At 38.1% G+C, this 18,301-nt stretch overlaps 1 protein-coding gene and 1 non-coding gene across 4 annotated transcripts in view; one reads left to right on the top strand and one right to left on the bottom strand.

The window, feature by feature from the left end:
* The window catches only part of MORC4 (MORC family CW-type zinc finger 4), a 54,366-nt gene that overhangs the window by 24,971 nt on the left and 11,094 nt on the right, over positions 1–18,301 (top strand). For all 3 annotated transcript variants that reach the window (XM_008577853.1, XM_008577852.1, XM_008577854.1), the window contains 5 exons: positions 470–570; positions 9,897–9,995; positions 12,953–13,081; positions 17,136–17,204; positions 17,597–17,648. In XM_008577853.1, coding sequence (XP_008576075.1) covers positions 470–570; positions 9,897–9,995; positions 12,953–13,081; positions 17,136–17,204; positions 17,597–17,648 — 450 coding nt within the window. The remainder of the gene's footprint in view (positions 1–469; positions 571–9,896; positions 9,996–12,952; positions 13,082–17,135; positions 17,205–17,596; positions 17,649–18,301) is intronic.
* On the bottom strand, positions 11,107–11,180 carry TRNAI-GAU. Its single transcript has one exon. It is a non-coding gene; the product is annotated as a tRNA-Ile (tRNA).

Here is an 18,301-nt window from a genome sequence, read left to right as displayed (position 1 = left end):
TATGGAAAAAAAATGCTTATTTTAATATATAGCATGTGATGATCACTAGCATCCTTAAAATTTTTTTAGATGAAGTTTTATTTCATTTCCTTAGAAAAGTAATATATATTCTTGATTTATTAGCAGTGTAATTCTTTATGCAAATGAAATCTTATGGCAATTCTGGAATATAAAACAGATGAATGTGGAGGTAGTGTGAGTAAAGTAGAGATAGCTATTAATCCCTGAAGAATCCTAAGGATCTATGGATTATAGTTTGAAAATCTCTGCCCAAGAATTTGTCAGTTTTCAGTTCAATGTAATACTTGCAGTCTGTTGAAGTACATTCTAAGTGTTTCTCTAGATCTGGATGGCCTTTTCTTGCCCATGAACATTATGTAACCTTTCTATTATTGTTTGGAATCAAAAGGAAATGCCTTCAAGCAGTCAACAGTAATGTAAGTGTTGAAATTAATATTTTTCTTCTAAGCCAACTCGTGGAGAAGGTGTGGGAGTAATTGGAGTCATTGAATGCAATTTCCTAAAACCTGCCTACAACAAACAAGACTTTGAGTACACCAAGGAGTACCGGTGAGTAACTCCCAATCTGAGGTGCTTCTGATAGTTTGTTCAGATATGATTGAATTCTCTGAAACCTCTAAAACTGTAAGCTCAATAAGCTAACTGAGAATTACTTCAAATCTATTTTCCAAGATTAGGGATAAAATGATTTTATTTCTAAATTAAAGCTTACTGATACTTGATATATGGAGTCCAGTTGAGATAAACTTTACCTTTATAAGTTATGGAAAGAGCATAGGAGTCATTTGTAAAATACTTCTGAAGAAATGAAGAGCTCTGGAATTGATCTTAATGGAAAGAGATGAGTGGATCTGAAGTTATTGAGTATATTGGGAATAAAAAAGCAGTTTGAAGTTTGTTCCAAAAATTTTTCTTGAAGCCAATGAACAGATTTAGAAGAAAGTGTTGGAATAGTGAGAAAAATGTGTGCTTTCATGGAAGCATCTGGATTTAATAGGAAAGACAAACAGGTAAGAATCAGAAAGGAACTTGACATTAAAGCTGAACCAGTAGGGATGTTTTTAGGAGACAGAGAAAAGAGTTGTTAAAGCCAAGTAAGAATAGTTTGTTTTAAAACTTTTGGGGAGGGATGAATTATTCATTCCTTCTTTAATCAAGTATTATGAGAAATCTCCTATGTGCCAGATACTAGGGACATAAGGGTGAAAAATATGAATCGACACCTATGAACAAGTGTGATGAGATATATATGCAGATGAGAAACTTACATACCTGGATTACTGTCAAGATGGCAGAATAGACGGTCCCCAGAAATCTTTCCCACTCTTTCCCACAAATCAACCAATTTACAGCTATTAAAAAGCAACAACAGCCAAGCTGGGGCTGCTACAGCTCAGGGGAAGAGAAGGAGAGACCTATGCAGTTCATGAAGGCAGGAGAAGCCACGAAAAGAGAAAGAAAGGATCACTTCCACCATTTTGAACCCTGGCTACTTTAACGCTGGAGCTGTTGAGTGCACGGAGCAAGAGCTGGCAAAAGCTGCAAGTGTGCCCTTCATATGAAGTTGCTTGGAGGCAGCAGGGCAGAAGAGGTCCTTGGTAGCCCTAGGCCAGCAAGACCACTGGCAGGGTTCCTGTGGACCCACACAGGAGAGAGGAGCCACTCAGAGGCCAGTGAGTCATCACAAGGGACCAGCGCATGGCCCGTCCCATGGGAAGTGTTTGGAGTGTGGGTGGTGGGGGAGACAGGCCCACCAGGGGAACATTGGGTCACAGCATGGACAGCTGATCTGTCCTCCAATCAGTGAAGACCTGCTCAGTGGAGACTGGTCAGGAATACAAATCTGCAGGGGATGCAGTTTGCTACAGAGTCTCAGGCCCAGACCAGAGCTTCCACACAAACCAGGTGTACCAGAACTCACAAGACCCAGAAGTACATACAAAGTCAACAATTAATACCTGAGCTGCACAAAAAGCCTTCCCCAGAGAATCAGCAGCAAAGCAGCAATTTAGCTCAACCACAGGGCTCAAGTGCTGGTTCCCATAGGAAGTTCCCCCATTTTAGAAGTAAGCAAAGGACAACAAATTAGTTCCAGTGCAGAGTTTAAGTGGTGGGAACAGCAAATGATCCAACACAGAACTGAAAGAAAAAACAAAATACCCACATACCAGAGACAAAGTTTGACATCAACTAATAAAGGTGTCACATCACTGAAGAACACCTATAAAACCTAGAAGGACCGGAAGCCCCCTGGGCTCCTAAGCCAGGAATAAGTGAGGGCTGGGGGCCTGAGCCATGTCCCACAACATCTGCAACCAGCCCAGTGATGACCACCAAGCTGTCACAGGAAGCACTCTAGTCTCCCAAGCTAGGGCAGTGTAGGGCTGAGGGCCTCAGCCACATCCCGCTAACATCCACAACTAGCCCAGCAATGGGGCTCTTGAGCTAGGGCAGTGAGGGGCCAAGGGTCTTGGCCATGCCCCCCTGACACCCACGACCAGCCCAGCAATGACCACCAAGCTGCCACCAGAAACACCCCAGGCTCCTGAGCCATGGTGGTGGGGGGCTGAGGGCTTCAGCCACACACCCCTGACATCTGCAATCAGCCCAGCAATTACCACCGAGTCACTGCTGGAAGCTTCTTGGTCTTCTGAGTTGGGGTAGTAGGAAGCCAAGGGCTTCAGCCACTTTGCCCTGACATTTTCATTCAGTCCAGTGACAACCAAGCCTCCACTGGAAGCCCCCTGGTCTCCCGTGCAGGAATTAGGGATGTGCCACATACTTCAACCACGTCCCCGCCTTCTTCCCCCACCCTATTTCCTTACCGTTTCCCCTCTCCCCCTCCCCTCCAACAGCTCCATAACATCTTAGAATGTAAAAAAATGATAATAAATAAACTTTAAAAAAAGAAACTTACATACCTATAAAACAATTGTTTTAATAGGGGATATATGCAAAATGGGGAGAGCCTTTTTTTTTTTTTTTTTTAAAGATGACCAGTAAGGGGATCTTAACCCTTGACTTGGTGTTGTCAGCACCACGCCCAGCCAGTGAGCGAACCGGCCATCCCTATATGGGATCCGAACCCGGGGCCTTGGTGTTATCAGCACCGCACTCTCCCGAGTGAGCCACTGGGCCGGCCCCGGGAGAGCCTTTAAATATGCATAAATAAGTCAAGGAAGGCTTCACAAAGCAGATTATATTTGAGCTCAAACTTGAAGGAAAAGTTGGAATTTTCTAGGTGGACAGATAGGGGAAGGACACTCTAAGAAGAGGAAGTATATGCAAGGACACAAAAGGGGAAGGGAAATTTCTGGGAGTATGGAGAAATAAGGCATGAGGACATTTGGTGTCATTTTCCTTGAATACTCAGTAGCAAATTTTTTCTTAGAGTGGGAGAAAAGTAATTTCTTAAGTCTCTTTTGTTTTGTGCCCAAAACTATAATAAAGTTAATTGAATGTTATATCTTAATTTATCTGGAGCCATAAGAATTTTAGGTTTAGTGTTTGACAAAGAGACAACTGTTTGGATGGCAACCCCAAATTCAGGGTAATTGGTTCATGGTCACTTAAGATGCTCAGTGGTTTTGGCAACTACCTGCCCTCAGCCTAAGTAAAACGGTCATTTAAATGTGAGTCTGACCCATAATGGAGATCTTTGACCAGGACTTTACTCAAGAGTGAAAGTTTAAGTATGACATTGGTTTGACAAGTCATAGAGCCAAGTCATTTTGTTGTTTTCGTTGTTGTTTTGTGTAAGGAATACTGAATTTCTGATGATTACATAAATAGTTAAAATTTATGAAATTCAAGTATTAGATATTAAAATTATATAACATCTTTCTATATCATCTTTGCCACCCCCCCCCCAAATCTACCTTTTAAATTTTAGGGGCATTAGAACCTTGGTTTCTGATGTCTAGTTTTGGTATAATGAGTTTGAGATGATTGCGGAGATATTCTATAGACCATAGATTTATTCAGTTAAACACATAGGATTTCTGGCTTAAGTAGTGTGATATCTTCTACACATTTTATTAAAAACAGAGAACTAGTATACTATCCTGTAATCTTTTGAAAATAATAAATTTGCATAACCCTTGTTTCAATTCCGGCATTATTGCCCTTTTTTACTCAATTTATTTTATATAAAACTAAAAGGTATTTAGGGATTTGAGAGAGGGATTAGAGAAGGTTATCTATCACAAACTCATCCTACTACTATTATAGATATAAAAACTGGAAATGATAAAAGAGATAACCGCCATCATACTGCTGGAGAATGTCTATAAATAAATCACCTGTAATATGACTGTTAACAGTTGTGAATATCCAATACCAGCTGCAATTATCAGAGCTCAAACTTAAAACGTTTTAAAACTGAACTTCAGCTTCAGAAGTGAAGTCAACACTTATTAACAGAGCACTCCACTGGTACGTAACACAGTGGCTAGGCTTTGTGGAATTTTCCGTAGAAATTCAAGACATGGTTGCTGTCTTTAAGTAGCTTACAGTCTATTTGTAGTAACAGATTGTCACATATATAAAACAATTTAGAGAGCAATAAAATGGCTGTTGATCAATCAAAACCTAAGTGGTAAGGTATAAGGAAAATGCCCTGATAGACAGGAAAGCTTTTAGGTGGAAAGTATGACTTAAAATGTGGCTAAAGAATACAAGATTTAGAAAAGAGATGGAAGGAAATTCCAGGATGGAATTGTAGCATGAGCAAAGGTAGTGACAGGAATTCAGAATGCTAAGAACATGGAGAGTGTGGATAATGGGATGTAACTGGAGTGAAGGGAAACCAAGATAGATGGATAAAAGTAGGGTCATATCCTAGAGCCAGGGGGTGGCAAACTTTTTCTGAAAAGGGCCAGAAAATAAATATTTTAGGCTTTGTGGGCCATGTGGTGTATGTCACAACTACTCAATTCTGTTGCAGTATGAAAACAGCCATAGACAATAAGTAAGGGAATGAGAGTGGCTGTGTCCAATACAATTTTGTTTACAAAAACAGGCAGTGGGCTAGATTTGGCCCCCGGGCTGTAGTTTGCTGACCCCTGTTCTAGAAACACCATTTCCTAACTATTTGCTGAGCTACAATAATGAACTCACAGGGGAGTTATGAGATTAACATTTTGAGGGAAATACAGTGATACTCAAATTCTGTAAGTAAAAAACAGGAATTGTCTTCTACTGCTGTCATAACAAATTACCGCAAACTTAGTGTCTTAAAACAATACTAACTTATCATCTTGGAGTTCTGTGGGTTAGAAGTCTGACGCAGATCTCAGCAGGCAAAAATCAAGGTATTGGTAGGCTGTATTCCTTTCTGGGGGCTCTCAGGAAGAAACTGTTTCCTTGCCTTTCCCAACTTTTAGAGGCTGCCATCATTCCTTGGCCCATGGCCCATGGGTTGAGTGAAGAGAACTCTTCACATCGCATCACTATGGTGACCCTGCTTTTGTCATCACATCTCTTTCTCTGATTCTGACTCTTCTGCCTCACTCTTCTACTTTTAAGGACCCTTGTGATTACATTGGCTAATTCAGGATAATCTTTCTATCTTAAGTTCAGCTGATGAGTAACCTTAACTCCATCTATAACCTGAATTGCCCCTTGCTATGTAACCTAATGTATTCACAGGTTTCAGGGATTAGAACATAGACATCTTTGGAGGACCATTATTCTGTCTACCAGTCTGCCCTCTTGTCCCCTAAGATTCACTTACATCTTACATGCAAAATATGTTCACCCCATCCCAACATCCCCAGAAGTCTCAACCCATTATGGCATCAAATCAGAGTCTAAAATTTCATCTAAATGTCACTGGGTCAAAAGTCCCAAATCCCATTATCTAAGTCACATATGGGTGATACTCTGAGTATGACGCATCTTGGAGCAAATTCCTCTCCAATTGTGGATATGTCCTTTTTGTTTCTTTTTTGTGTTTGTTTTGTTTTTTCGTACCTAAAATACAGTGGTGGTATAGGAATAGGACACCAATTATATATATTCCAGGTCAAATGGGGGAGAAAATGGAAGGAAAAAAGAAGTTACAGGTTTCAAACAATTTCAAAATCAAACTAGGCAAATCCCATTATATTTCAAGGCCTGGGAATAATTTTCTGGGGCTTGCAGCTCTGCCCTCTAGTCTTGAGGCTCTGCCCTCTGGGCTTACAGCTCCACCCTTGAAGTCATCTTTCCATTTTCATGAAAGGTAGAATGTGTTTGCAGCTGAGTAGTTTCATCAGCCTGTTTCCTGATTGTAGAATTTTGAGGGCCCAACAGTCTTTCACTTTATATTCTTTCCATTTCAGTCCAAGCTAGATGTTTTTGTGTTAATGTGCCATTCTAAAAAAGCTTGTGAGTCTCCCATGTGTGTCATGGATATTCACCCCATTCAACAAGAGGCTCTTGACAGGTTTTTGCTATAGATAATCCTATTTTTATTCTTGGCTTCAGCTAAGATGGCTATGGAGACCTGTGAGTCACATGGTTAATCTTTTTTTTAAAATTATTGGTTATGAATATTCATGAATACAGAGCTAATTGTCACCCCCTCGTGCCCAACATATGAAGGCCAGATTCATACTGTCAGCAAAGATACTTCCATATTTTTAGGTTTTTGTTCCAGCAGCATCCCATTTTCTGGTGCCAAAATCTGCTATGATCCTTTTGATTACATCATCTCTTTGTAAATCTGAGTTTAATTCATTTACATTTAAAGTGGTCACTGATAGGGAGAGACTTTGTCATTTTGTTGTTTGTTTTCTATATGCCTTATAGCTTTTTCGACTCATTTCCTACATTGCTGTCTTCTTTTGTGGATTTTTTTGTGTGTGTGTGTGTGGTTGGCCAGTAAGAGGATCCAAACTCTTGAACTTGGTGTTATAATACCATGCTGTAACCAACTGAGCTAATTGGCCAGCCCTCTAATTTCAATTTATACCAGCTTGACTTCAATGACATACAAAAATTCTGCTCCTACTCCATCACCACCCCTCTTAGTTGTTGATGTTACAAAATTACATCTTTATACATTGTATGTCCAAAGCACGAACAAGTAATTTTTAATGCGTTAGTCTCTTAAATTATGTAGAAAGCAAAATGTGGAATTATAAACCAAAGTTACAATAATACTAGCTTTTAGATGCATAATTTTTTTTCTTTTAAATGTATTCTCTTAAATCATGTAGAAAACAAAGTGGAGTTACAGACTCCAAGCATCCCTTGTATGTGATGAGTTGCCTCTCTTTTGCTGCTCAGGATTCTCTCTGTGTTTGGCTTTTGACAGTTTGATTATAATGTGTCTTGGTGTGGGTCCCTCTGAGTTCATCCTACTTATAGATTGTGGAGCTTCTTGGATGTTTATATTCATGTCTTTTATCAAATTTGGGAAGTTCTCAGCCATTATTTCTTCAAATATTCTCTCTTTCCCTTTTCTTTCTGGAATTCTGCAGTGCATATGTTGCACCACTAATGGTATCCCACAAGTCCCTTAGACTTTGTTCGTTTTTCTTCAATTTTTATTCTTTTCGTTCCTCACATTCAATAATTTCCATTCCCTATTTTCAAGTTCACTGATTCTTTCTTCTGCCTGATCAAATCTGCTCTTGAATCCCTGTAGTAAATTTTTCATTTCAGTTTCTGTACTTTTCAGCTCTAGGCTTTCTTTGTAGGTTTTCTAACTCTTTATTGATATTTCCATTTTGACTTTCTCTACTCTTCCTTTAGTTCCTTTATCATCTTTAAGACAGTTGTTTTAAAGTCTTTGTCTAATAGATCTGTCATCAGGTCTTTTTCAGGGATGTTTTTTGTTTTTTCTTTCTTCTTTTGAATAGTCACTACTTTCCTGTTTCCTTATATGCATTGTGATTTTTTTTTTTTTTCAAAAGATGACCGGTAAGGGGATCTTAACCCTTGACTTGGTGTTGTCAGCACCACGCTCACCCAGTGAGCAAACCGGCCATCCCTATATGGGACCCGAACCCGTGGCTTTGGTGTTATCAGCACCACACTCTCCCGAGTGAGCCACAGACTGGCCCCTATGCATTGTGATTTTTTTGTTGAAAACTGGACATTGAATCTAATAATGTTGTAACTCTGGAAATCAGATTCTCCATCTTTCCCAGGGCTTACTGTTTTTTGTTTTTGTTTTCGTTTCTTTGGTGTAGGCTGTCTCTGTACTGAGGATCAGCCAGAGATGTAAACTTAAGGTCCTCTTTTTTTCTGAACCTGAGTCTTGCCTGGGCGTTCACAGTGACTTTCTGATTTTCCCCATATATGTGATTGCTTTTGAATGTTCTAGTCTTTATCTGGCTTTCAAAAGGGGAAAAAGAAAAATGAAGGAAGAAAAAGAAGGTGCTATCCAGTCCCCTGGATGGCACTTCAGTTGCAGAGGAGAGGCTTGCAACAGTGCGTGCTGCCTGCAATGTTTCTGCCCTTCTGTGATCAGAAGCAGCAATCAGTGATTAGAGCACAGATCCCTGATATTTGGAGGACAGCATTCTTTTTGCCCACCCTGGCTTCTACAAACTCCTCCTGGAACACATGCAGGGCTGCCTGCCACAAGGCTAGGGGTGAGGGATGTGTAGCTGCTACTGTGCTAAGAACTGAAATTGATCAAAATTAACCACCATCTACCATTCAAGCCTTTCCTTGGAAGTTGCAACCTTCAATAGACTCCAGAGATCCAAAATAGTTACATCAGGCAGATTCTGCAAAGTGCAGTTGTTGTCTAGGTGAGGAACCAGATTCCACTGCTTCCAATTCTACCATCTTCCCAGAAGCCTAATTTACTTATTTTTAAAGTAGATTTTATGTGGGTTTTTAAAGAGGAAGCAAGGACTTCATCTGCAACTTGAGGGAAGGATATAAACATAGAGGTAGAAACATTGGTATGTTGGAGGGGAATAAGAGTTACTTTAATAGTCTCTGTGCAGTGAGAATCCAATTTAATATGAGTAAGATGGAGGTTTAAAAAAAAAAGTGTTCCTCTTAAAAAGAGAAGAGGGCTGCAAAAACCTTGAGGAATGACTCAGGGGGGTTAAGTGATTTTAAAAGTTTTAAATTCTAAATTTGCAGCATTCCAAGTGTGTATAGCTCTACATTAAGTTGTAATCCTGGGTTGTAGAATTAAACAGGAATTAGTAATTAGAAAGTTGGCAGTTTTTAAAAGTAAAATTAAGGTTTTGACTTTTGCAAGTTATATTTGCTGTTGACACTGGGTCTGCTGTTATTCATTTGAGAAGGGAGATAAAGGAGAAAGAGCAAGAGCCAGAACTCAGATATAACCTCCAATAATAGCTGTATAGTAGAATATTAAAGAGGGATTATTGCCCATTGGTGCTATGATCAGCATTTGGGTGAAGAAAAACTGTACAGAAATATTAAAATTAATATTTGATTGTTTTATAATGGATAGAGTACAGTATTTGATTATCTGACTTTCACTTTGATTCCAAATTATTTACTCGTAGTCATCTGACAATCAAATAACTCCCTGTCAACTTATTAGGATTTGGCTTTGTCCTAGCTCTGCAGTTTGGTCCTCTATCATAGTCTGTGATGTCAATTTATTCATCCCTTCCATGATTCTATAAGCCCTGAAAATTTGTAGAACTCTACATTTTAAGACTTATGACCATTTTACCTTTTTAACCAAAGTGACTATTCAAAATTACAACTTTGTCATTTTGACATGTTGTTTGCAAAGGCAGTGGATTCCTGAGTTTCTTAAAGTGTAGATGTTCAAAACTGTGCTGAATATTCTAAACTGTGGTCTTCTGCTAAATGGAGCCTCTCAAAAATTGAAAAATTACTCAACAAGTACTGAATCTTGACATACTACTTCTTGCATTTTCTTTCAGGTTGACAATAAATGCCCTTGCCCAGAAGCTCAATGCTTACTGGAAGGAAAAGACATCTCAAGAGAATTTTGCAACCTCAGCCATAGCTAGGCCAATACCGTGAGTAATAAATATAGAATATGAAAGTATTAGGGGTAATGTCTATAGATCAAATGGAAGAAACAAGGGTAAGATGGTGCTTTTCACATAAGAAAGTTTAATTAAATAAAACTAGGAAATCACAGGTACTAATTGCATTATTCTCTAAACCTCTTCATTATGGTTTAACATTTGTGTGGTTTGGATCATAAATGTGAAGCATTTAGTACTGTCAGTTTAGTACAGCGAGTGTGATATATGAAAGATGATGGCACTCCTGGCTTGAAAATCTAGATCTGCTTCTTAATAATTGGGTGAGTTTGGGTAAGTCAGTCATTGCACCTGAGTATATTAAATTAGGTGACATAACATTTTTAGCACAGTGCCTGGCATATAGTAGGTATTCAGACATGTTAGCAAACTTCCCTTCTCTTTATTCCCAGTACACCCATTTTTGAGAGTAGAAATAGAGAACAAATCATATTAGATAAAAGTAGAATTTATTGAAGGATCTAAGACAGGGAATTACACAGAACAGGATGAAATGTCTCAGTAAGTCAGGAAAGGAGCATAATACAGAGGACAGAAGGACACGTATACAGTCAGTTACACCACCATCAAGACAAAGATTAGAGTGTTGTAAGTTCAGTTTGGGGTAGGTACCTGTGTTTTTTTAAAATGGATGGGCCAGCCCGTGGCTCGGGAGAGTGTGGTGCTGATAACACCCAGGCCATGGGTTCGGATCCCTATATAGGGATTGCAGGTTAGCTCACTTGGGAGAGCGTGGTGCTGACAACACCAAAGTCAAGGGATAGGATCTCCTTACCAGTTATCTTTAAAAAAAAAAAAAAAAAAGGAAATCAGACAAATATATAAAATTTTGTTTCAAATGCACCCTGGTGGCTGTATGTGTATCATCATGTTCTTATTTTAAAATTTTTACTTTATGTCTATCCTTTATGGTTTTCAAAGAAATGCAAGTTAATATAAGATGCCATTTTATTTGTCTTTCAAATTAGCAATGATTAATGCAGTGAAACTGATGTTCGTATACTGCTGGAAAGTATGAGTGCTGGAGGCAGAATTATAATAATTTTTTTTAATCTTTTTTTTTTTTTTTTTTTTTGATGGCTGGCCAGTACGGGGATCCAACCCTAAACCTTGGTGTTATCAGCACCACACTCTAACCAACTGAGCCAACTGGTCAGCAGTTATTATTTATTGAGTATTTACTTATATGCCAGGCACTATTCTAAGTTCTTTACATGTACTAATTCATTTAATCATCACAACAACCCTATGAGATAGATATTATTTCTTCTTTATAGATGTAGAGACTGATACACCAAGAACTTAAGTAACTTGCCCAAGATTAGACAAGTAGAAAATGATAGAACCAAGGTTCAAATATAGGCAATCAGGCCCCCCAAACCTAAGTTCTTAACTACTACACTCTTCTGGAGGGATATAGTGAGGAGAGTATATTACAGTCCCCTTAACTACATATTTATTGCAAGCATGAGCTAAAAGCCGCTCCTACCTGTATGGGATTGAAGGATCTACCATGGTCTGCATATAACCTGTAGCAGAGAGTTGCTGCCTCCAATTGTGCTTGTCCCCGAGAGAGTAATAGCGGCATGATTCTGCAAGAGACTCTTTTGTGCATATGCACATAGAACCAAAGCTAATATGACCTTTCCTCTCCCCTCCCACTACTGCTGAAACTGCTTTTTGCTGGCTCTGGCTCTAAATAAAACAGCAGCTATCTGGAAATATATAGACACCAGAGGTCAGGCCTGAGCTTAGAGCTTGGAGATTGCAAGGCTGGAGCAGTCTGGAGCTAGGAGATAGGAAGCTATAGATCTAAAAATCTGTGCAAACTTTGTAAAAATAGAGTTTTAAAAAAGAAGAGGACGTTATATTTGAGTGATAGAATTATTAGTACCTTTTATTTTCTTCTTTAAATTTTTCCATATGAGCTTATATTACTTTTATAACTAGAAAAAATCACTATTTAAAATATGAAAATTATTGACCTGAGCGGTATAAATGTAACATATGCAAAACCCACTCTAAGCTAAATTACATGTTGGTGAAATCTGCCCAAGGTGCCCCTCTCCCCACTTTGTGTGTCTTTTCTCCAGCTTCTCTACTTCCCACTTCTGCCTGCCTTGCACTCCTTAGGTACTGATACTTCTATCATATACAGACCACCTTTTGTCACAAAGAAACAAATTCATTCTAAGGTATAGGTGACTTGACTGGATTATGCTTCTTGGGAGGGTTGGGAGTGGGTATGCATTTTAAGAGTTGAACTCTGGAAGAGTTTTATCTTAATAATTTATCCCAATTGCTGGTCTGGAGACACCATTTCTGGTTATGAAAATTAATCAAATTTATATTACTTTTTAGGATTAACTTTGGAAATATCAACCTAAAAAATTTTGATTAAAATATTATAAACAAAGGTTTCTTTTGAAAGAGGAAAAGAAGAGGAATAGGGAATCTCTGCAGGGAAATGGGGGGAGGCATTTTGATGACACTTCAATTACTCCCATAAATGAATCTTAAACCTATTACATGATTGGACAGAAGCAAATAAAATGATTCTATAGGTTTTATTTCATGGTAATATCATAATATATATAAAATGATTTCCAAGTAAATAAATTTTAGAGTTAAAATTATCTTGTTTGCTTAGAACAAGAGATTCTAATATAAATATTATTGACCCCCATAAATAATGGTAGCTCAGCATGTTAATACTTGTTATTATTTTTCATATCTATATCTGGTATAGTTCTATTATTTCATCTATGAAGTTCAAAATATATATATTTTATACACCTAGACTATAACATTTCTAACATTTTGTATATAAAATTAGATTCTTTCATTTTTAGGGCATGCCTTTCTAACATAAGACAAAGCTCAGGTCTAGGATACACATGATCACGCTTCTATTTTCTTTCATTCAGGAAGATCCCTGACCAGACATGGGTGCAGTGTGATGAGTGTCTTAAATGGAGGAAGCTTCCTGGCAAGGTTGATCCGTCTACCTTACCTGCAAGATGGTTTTGTTACTATAATTCTCATCCAAAGTACAAGTAAGGTTCCAGGACTCACAATTATGCCCAAGATAAATCCTGAGTCTTTATATTCTTTTTTTTTTATTATTGGTTATGAATATTCATAAGATACAAAGCTGACTGTCACCCTTCATGCCCAAGATGTGAAGGCCAGATCCATACTGGCAGCATGCACCTTACCAAAAATTGTGTTTGTACCCCATGTCCCCCACCCAATTATCCGCCACTTTCCTGCCCCTCCCATTTCCCTCCAACTCTGCTTTGTATCCCTAGGTACTACTATGGACTTTCTTTCTTTCCTTCTTTCTCTCTTAGCTCTCACAAGTGAGTACATGTGGCATTTATCCCTCTGTGCTTTGCTTATTTCTCTCAGTATAAGTTTCTCCAGGCTCATCCATGTTGTTGCAAATGGGAGAATTTCATTCTTTTTTATGGCAGGGTAGTATTCCATCATGTATATATACCACAGTTTCCTTATCCAATCATCCATCGATGGACATTTAGGTTGGTTCCGTGTCTTGGCTATCGTAAACAGAGCTGCGATGAACATAGGAGTGCAGGTATCATTTTGACATGATGATTTCCATTCCTCTGGGTATATACCCAGAAGTGGGATTGCTGGATCGTATGGAAGATCTATCTGTAGTTGTTTGAGGAAACTCCATACTGTTTTCCATAGTGATTGTACTAATTTACAGTCCCACCAACAGTGCAGGAGCGTTCCCTTCTCTCCACACCCTCGCCAGCATTTGTCATTCACTGTCTTTTTGATTATAGCCAGTCTAACTGGGGTGAGATGGTATCTCAATGTAGTTTTAATTTGCATTTCCCTGATGACTAGTGATGTTGAGAGCATTTTTCCACATACCTATTGGCCATTCGTATGTCTTCCTTTGAAAAATGTCTATTCAGCTCCTTTGTCCATTATTTAATTGGGTCATTTCTTTTTTTTACTGTGTAATTGTTTAGTTCCTTGTATATTATGGATATTAGTCCCTTGTCAGATGCATAGTTAGCAAAAATTTTCTCCCATTCTGTAGGTTGTTGTTTCACTCTGTTGATTGTTTCCTTTGCTGTGTAGAAGCTTTTGAGTTTTATGCAGTCCCATTTGTTTATTTGTTCTTTTGCTGCTTGTGCTTTGGGGCTCATATTCATAAAGTCTGTACCCAGACCTAATTGCTGAAGTGTTTCACCTATATTTTCCCTTAATAATTTTATAGTTTCAGGTCTTATACTTAAGTCTTTAATCCATTTTGAGTTGATTTTAGTATATTGTGAGAAGTGCTTATCTAGTTTCATTCTTCTGCATATGGATATCCAATTGGGCAGCACCACTTGTTGAAGAGGCAGTCTTTTCTCCAATGTAGATTTTTGTTGCCATTGTCCAATATCAGATGGCTGTAAGCCTGAGGGGTGATTTCTGGGTCCTCAATTCTGCTCCACTAGTCTGACTATCTATTTTTACATCAGTACCATGCTATTTTAGTTACAATAGCTTTGTAGTATAATTTGAAGTCAGGTAGTATTACGCCACCAGCTTTATTTTGTTTGCTCAGGATTGCTTTAGCTATTCAGGATCTTTTGTTGTTCCACATGAAAGTTAAGATTGTTTTTTCCATTTCTGTGAAGAATGTCAGTAGTATTTTGATGGGTATTGCATTGAATCTGTAGATCGCTTTGGGTAGTGTAGACATTTTCACAATGTTAATTCTTCCAATCCAAGAGCATGGACTATCTTTCCATCTTTTTGTGTCTTCTTTAATTTATTTCAGTAGTGGTTTGTAGTTCTTGCTGTAGAGATCTTTCACCTCCTTGGTTAAATTGATCCTCAGGTATTTTTTTGTGACAATTGTAAATGGGCTTGCTTACTTTATTTCTCTTTCTGTTAATTCATTATTTGAGTATGTAAATGCAACTGCTTTTTAGGAATTTATTTTGTATCCTGCAATATTACTGAAGTTATTAACCAGCTCTAGGAGTTTTTTGATAGGTTTTTCTATATATAGTATCATGTCACCTACAAATAGAACCAGTTTGACTTCATCTTTTCCAATCTGGATTCCCTTTATTTCTTTTTCTTGCCTGATTGCTCTGGCTAGTACCTTCAGCACTTTATTAAATAGAAGTGGTGAGAGTGTTCTTAAGGGAAAGGGCCTCAGTTTTTCCCCATTCAGAATGATTCTGGCAGTGGGCTTGTCATAGTTGGCTTTTATAGTGTTGAGATACTTTCCTTCTATACCTAATTTGTTGAGAGCCTTTATCATGAAGGGATGTTGAATTTTATCAAATGCTTTTTCAGCATCTATTGAGATAATCATATGGTCTTTGTCCTTGAGTTTGTTGATGTGATGTATCACATTTATTGACTTTCCTTGAATTGTTGAACCATCCTTGCCTCCCTGGGATGAATCCCACTTGATCATGGTGTATAATTTTTTTGATGTGTTGCTGTATTCTGATTGCTAATATTTTGTTGAGGATTTTTGTATCTATGTTCATCAAGGATATTGGCCTGTAATTTTCTTTTTTTGTTGTGTCTTTATCTGGTTTGGTATTAAAGTTATGTTGGCCTCATAGAATGAGTTTGAGAGAGTAGCTTCTGCTTCAATCTTTTGGAATAGTTTGAGGAGAACTGGTATTAACTCCTCTTTAAAAGTTTGATAGAATTTGACTGTAAAGCCATCCAGACCTGGACTTTTCTTTTTTGGAAGATTGCTGATTACTGCTTCAATCTTGTTGCTTGTTATTGGTCTATTCAGGTTTTCTATCTCTTCTGAGTCTCTATATTCTAAAAGACTTGTATCTCAAGTCCACACTCCTCAGTCAGGCATTCAAGACCATGTGCTAACTCACCCCACCTTACCTATCTAGCCTTATTTTTCACTGTACCTTAATACAAACCCTATACTGTAGCCAGGCCTGTGGCTTGACTATTCCACATACATGCTGTGCTTACTTCTCCTCCATGACTTTGATAGTGTCATTTTTCTTGCTTGCAATGACCTGTGTTCCATCTGCCTATCTAAATCATAGTCATCTGGGGAACCTAAGTCTTGTGTGAAGCTTTTCCTGTTGACAATGGTTTATAGTGATTTTATTCTGACTTCCTGTGGTATTTGTTTCATGACATTTGTTCAAATACTGTTTTGTATTTTTTGGATATTTTTCATCTATTTATGCTTTGGCTCTTCAAGAGGTTCTAAACTCTTTCAGAAAAAGGGCTTTACAGTCTAGGTTGAGTCGAGGGTTTTCTTCATATACCTCCCATAGGGAATCAGTGTCATAGTACCTGTTGTACATTCAATGCTATTTGTTTACGTGTTTGTTCCTAATGTACTGTATGTTCCTTGCAATGTTTAGCATCTAAATAGTGCCTGGCCTATCCATGGATTTTAAATTCAATTTAACAAATTTTTCTTGTTTTAATTAATTCAGTAGTCCATAGGTTCATAAGTCAGTTTGCTTCAATTCTATTTGCTGGTTGTGACTTTCTTAAAATTATTTTTTTGCAAGATAAATATTCATAGAAAAAGGATGCTAAAATGGATTATGCTTTTTAGAGAAAAGTGTCTAAAATGGAAGAAATTAAATAAATGAAGTCTAGGTCTATAATGTGTAAGCATTCTCTCATAGTCTCCAGATGTGCCTAAGCACCCTTTCATGGAGAGTAAATGAGAGGTTAGAATATGAGACTGAGTGCTTAGAAATCTCATTTTTGAATATTCTATCTCCTATCTATTTACACGTAGTCCAGGCAACATAGCCTTCTAAGCCAATATACCCTCTTATAAAATGGGTATAACATAGTTTCATACTATAATTAGTTTTTGTTTGTTTGTTTCTAGATTTACTTTTGATCTTTAAATAAATTTTCTAGTACTCCTTTCAGTTTTTACTCCGGAAATTCTTTCTCATGCTTTACATATAGCAAGGTTTTGTAATGTGGGTGGGATCTGAACTACATAATGTTAGAGGGTTGTCAATCTGCCTTGTCATAGTTGTAAGGAAAGTAAAGGGTAAAAGTGAAGGATATATTTTGCTTCCAAGAGATGATTTCTTCTCTATACTGCAGGAGATGCTCTGTTCCAGAGGAACAAGAACTCATTGACGAAGACCTGTACTTGAGCAAAGCTAAGAAACAGTTGAGTATACTTGAGGTGGTGTTCTGTATCATGGAGTAGAGGAGCCTGACCCTTCCTAATAGGACAGGAGAGTTTTGAAAAGAGAGATAATTTTTTTTCTTTATTCTAAATGATTTCCCTCCTTTTCTCTCTGCTCTCCCAATTCTTTATTCCTTTTAACCATCTCCTGAATATCTCATCTAGTGATTATCTTTAGTCTGTTTTTCTCTTTGGTGGGTTATTTGAAATCTCTTTTCTGTAGCATAGTTCAGGAAGGCACCCTTAGTTACTCAATGAGGCTCACACTATTTCTATTTGGAGGGAAGAGTATAACCTAAATCTATAATTGGTAATCCATTCTTAACTGGGAAGTTTTATGAGTGAACTAAATAGCGCTTTTATCTTCTCCTAGAGATCAAACTGTCGAGAAAAAGAAGGTACCTATGGAAAATGAGAACCATCAGGTGAGATACAGTCCACCCCCTTTCTTTCTCACACACAGTTTTCCCCAACAGAGGACACAGGCTGAAGGAAGCAGCAATCTTGAAAGTTGCATAGAAATAATCATTTCTTCTGGTGATCTTTTTTCCATTGGATCTTTTAGTTTTGCTTTGATCTGCTGTTACTGATGTTCAGATCACCAAAAGATTTGGATTTAGTACTGACTCTGGACAGTGTGAATGTCACATTCAGTGTCACAGAATATTCAGGGTTATATTCCATCCTCATACAGGCTGTTCCTTTTGAGCATTTGGTTTTCCTGTCTCCTTTCTTCCAGGATTCAGGGGTGATTCCTTCCTCTTTCCTCTTGGGAAGAAGGGGTGGTTCTTTGTGCCCCTCCCTGATCCCTGCTTTCAGGCTGGCTGGCTTTGTAAAGACTCTGCTGTTTTGAATTTTCAGGAGCACTTTCTCTCGGACATGGTTGCCCAGCTCCGGACGCTGAAGGGTGCAATAAGGTTGGCCGTCCTTTCAGGGACACTCCTTTCCTGACAGCCACCATAGCACCCATATATCTTCCCCACCCAACCTTGTCTTTCTGCATGATTTCCCTCTTGACCCTCTTTCCCAGAGAGTTCTGCTAGTCGCATGTTAGATTCATCTTCCACCCACTCAATCA

This window comes from Galeopterus variegatus, unplaced genomic scaffold (genome assembly GCF_000696425.1).
Source record: "Galeopterus variegatus unplaced genomic scaffold, G_variegatus-3.0.2 Scaffold1587, whole genome shotgun sequence".
Lineage (NCBI taxonomy): Eukaryota > Metazoa > Chordata > Mammalia > Dermoptera > Cynocephalidae > Galeopterus > Galeopterus variegatus.
Note: the sequence above shows the minus strand (reverse complement) of the source record. Positions and strands in the feature narration are given on the sequence as shown.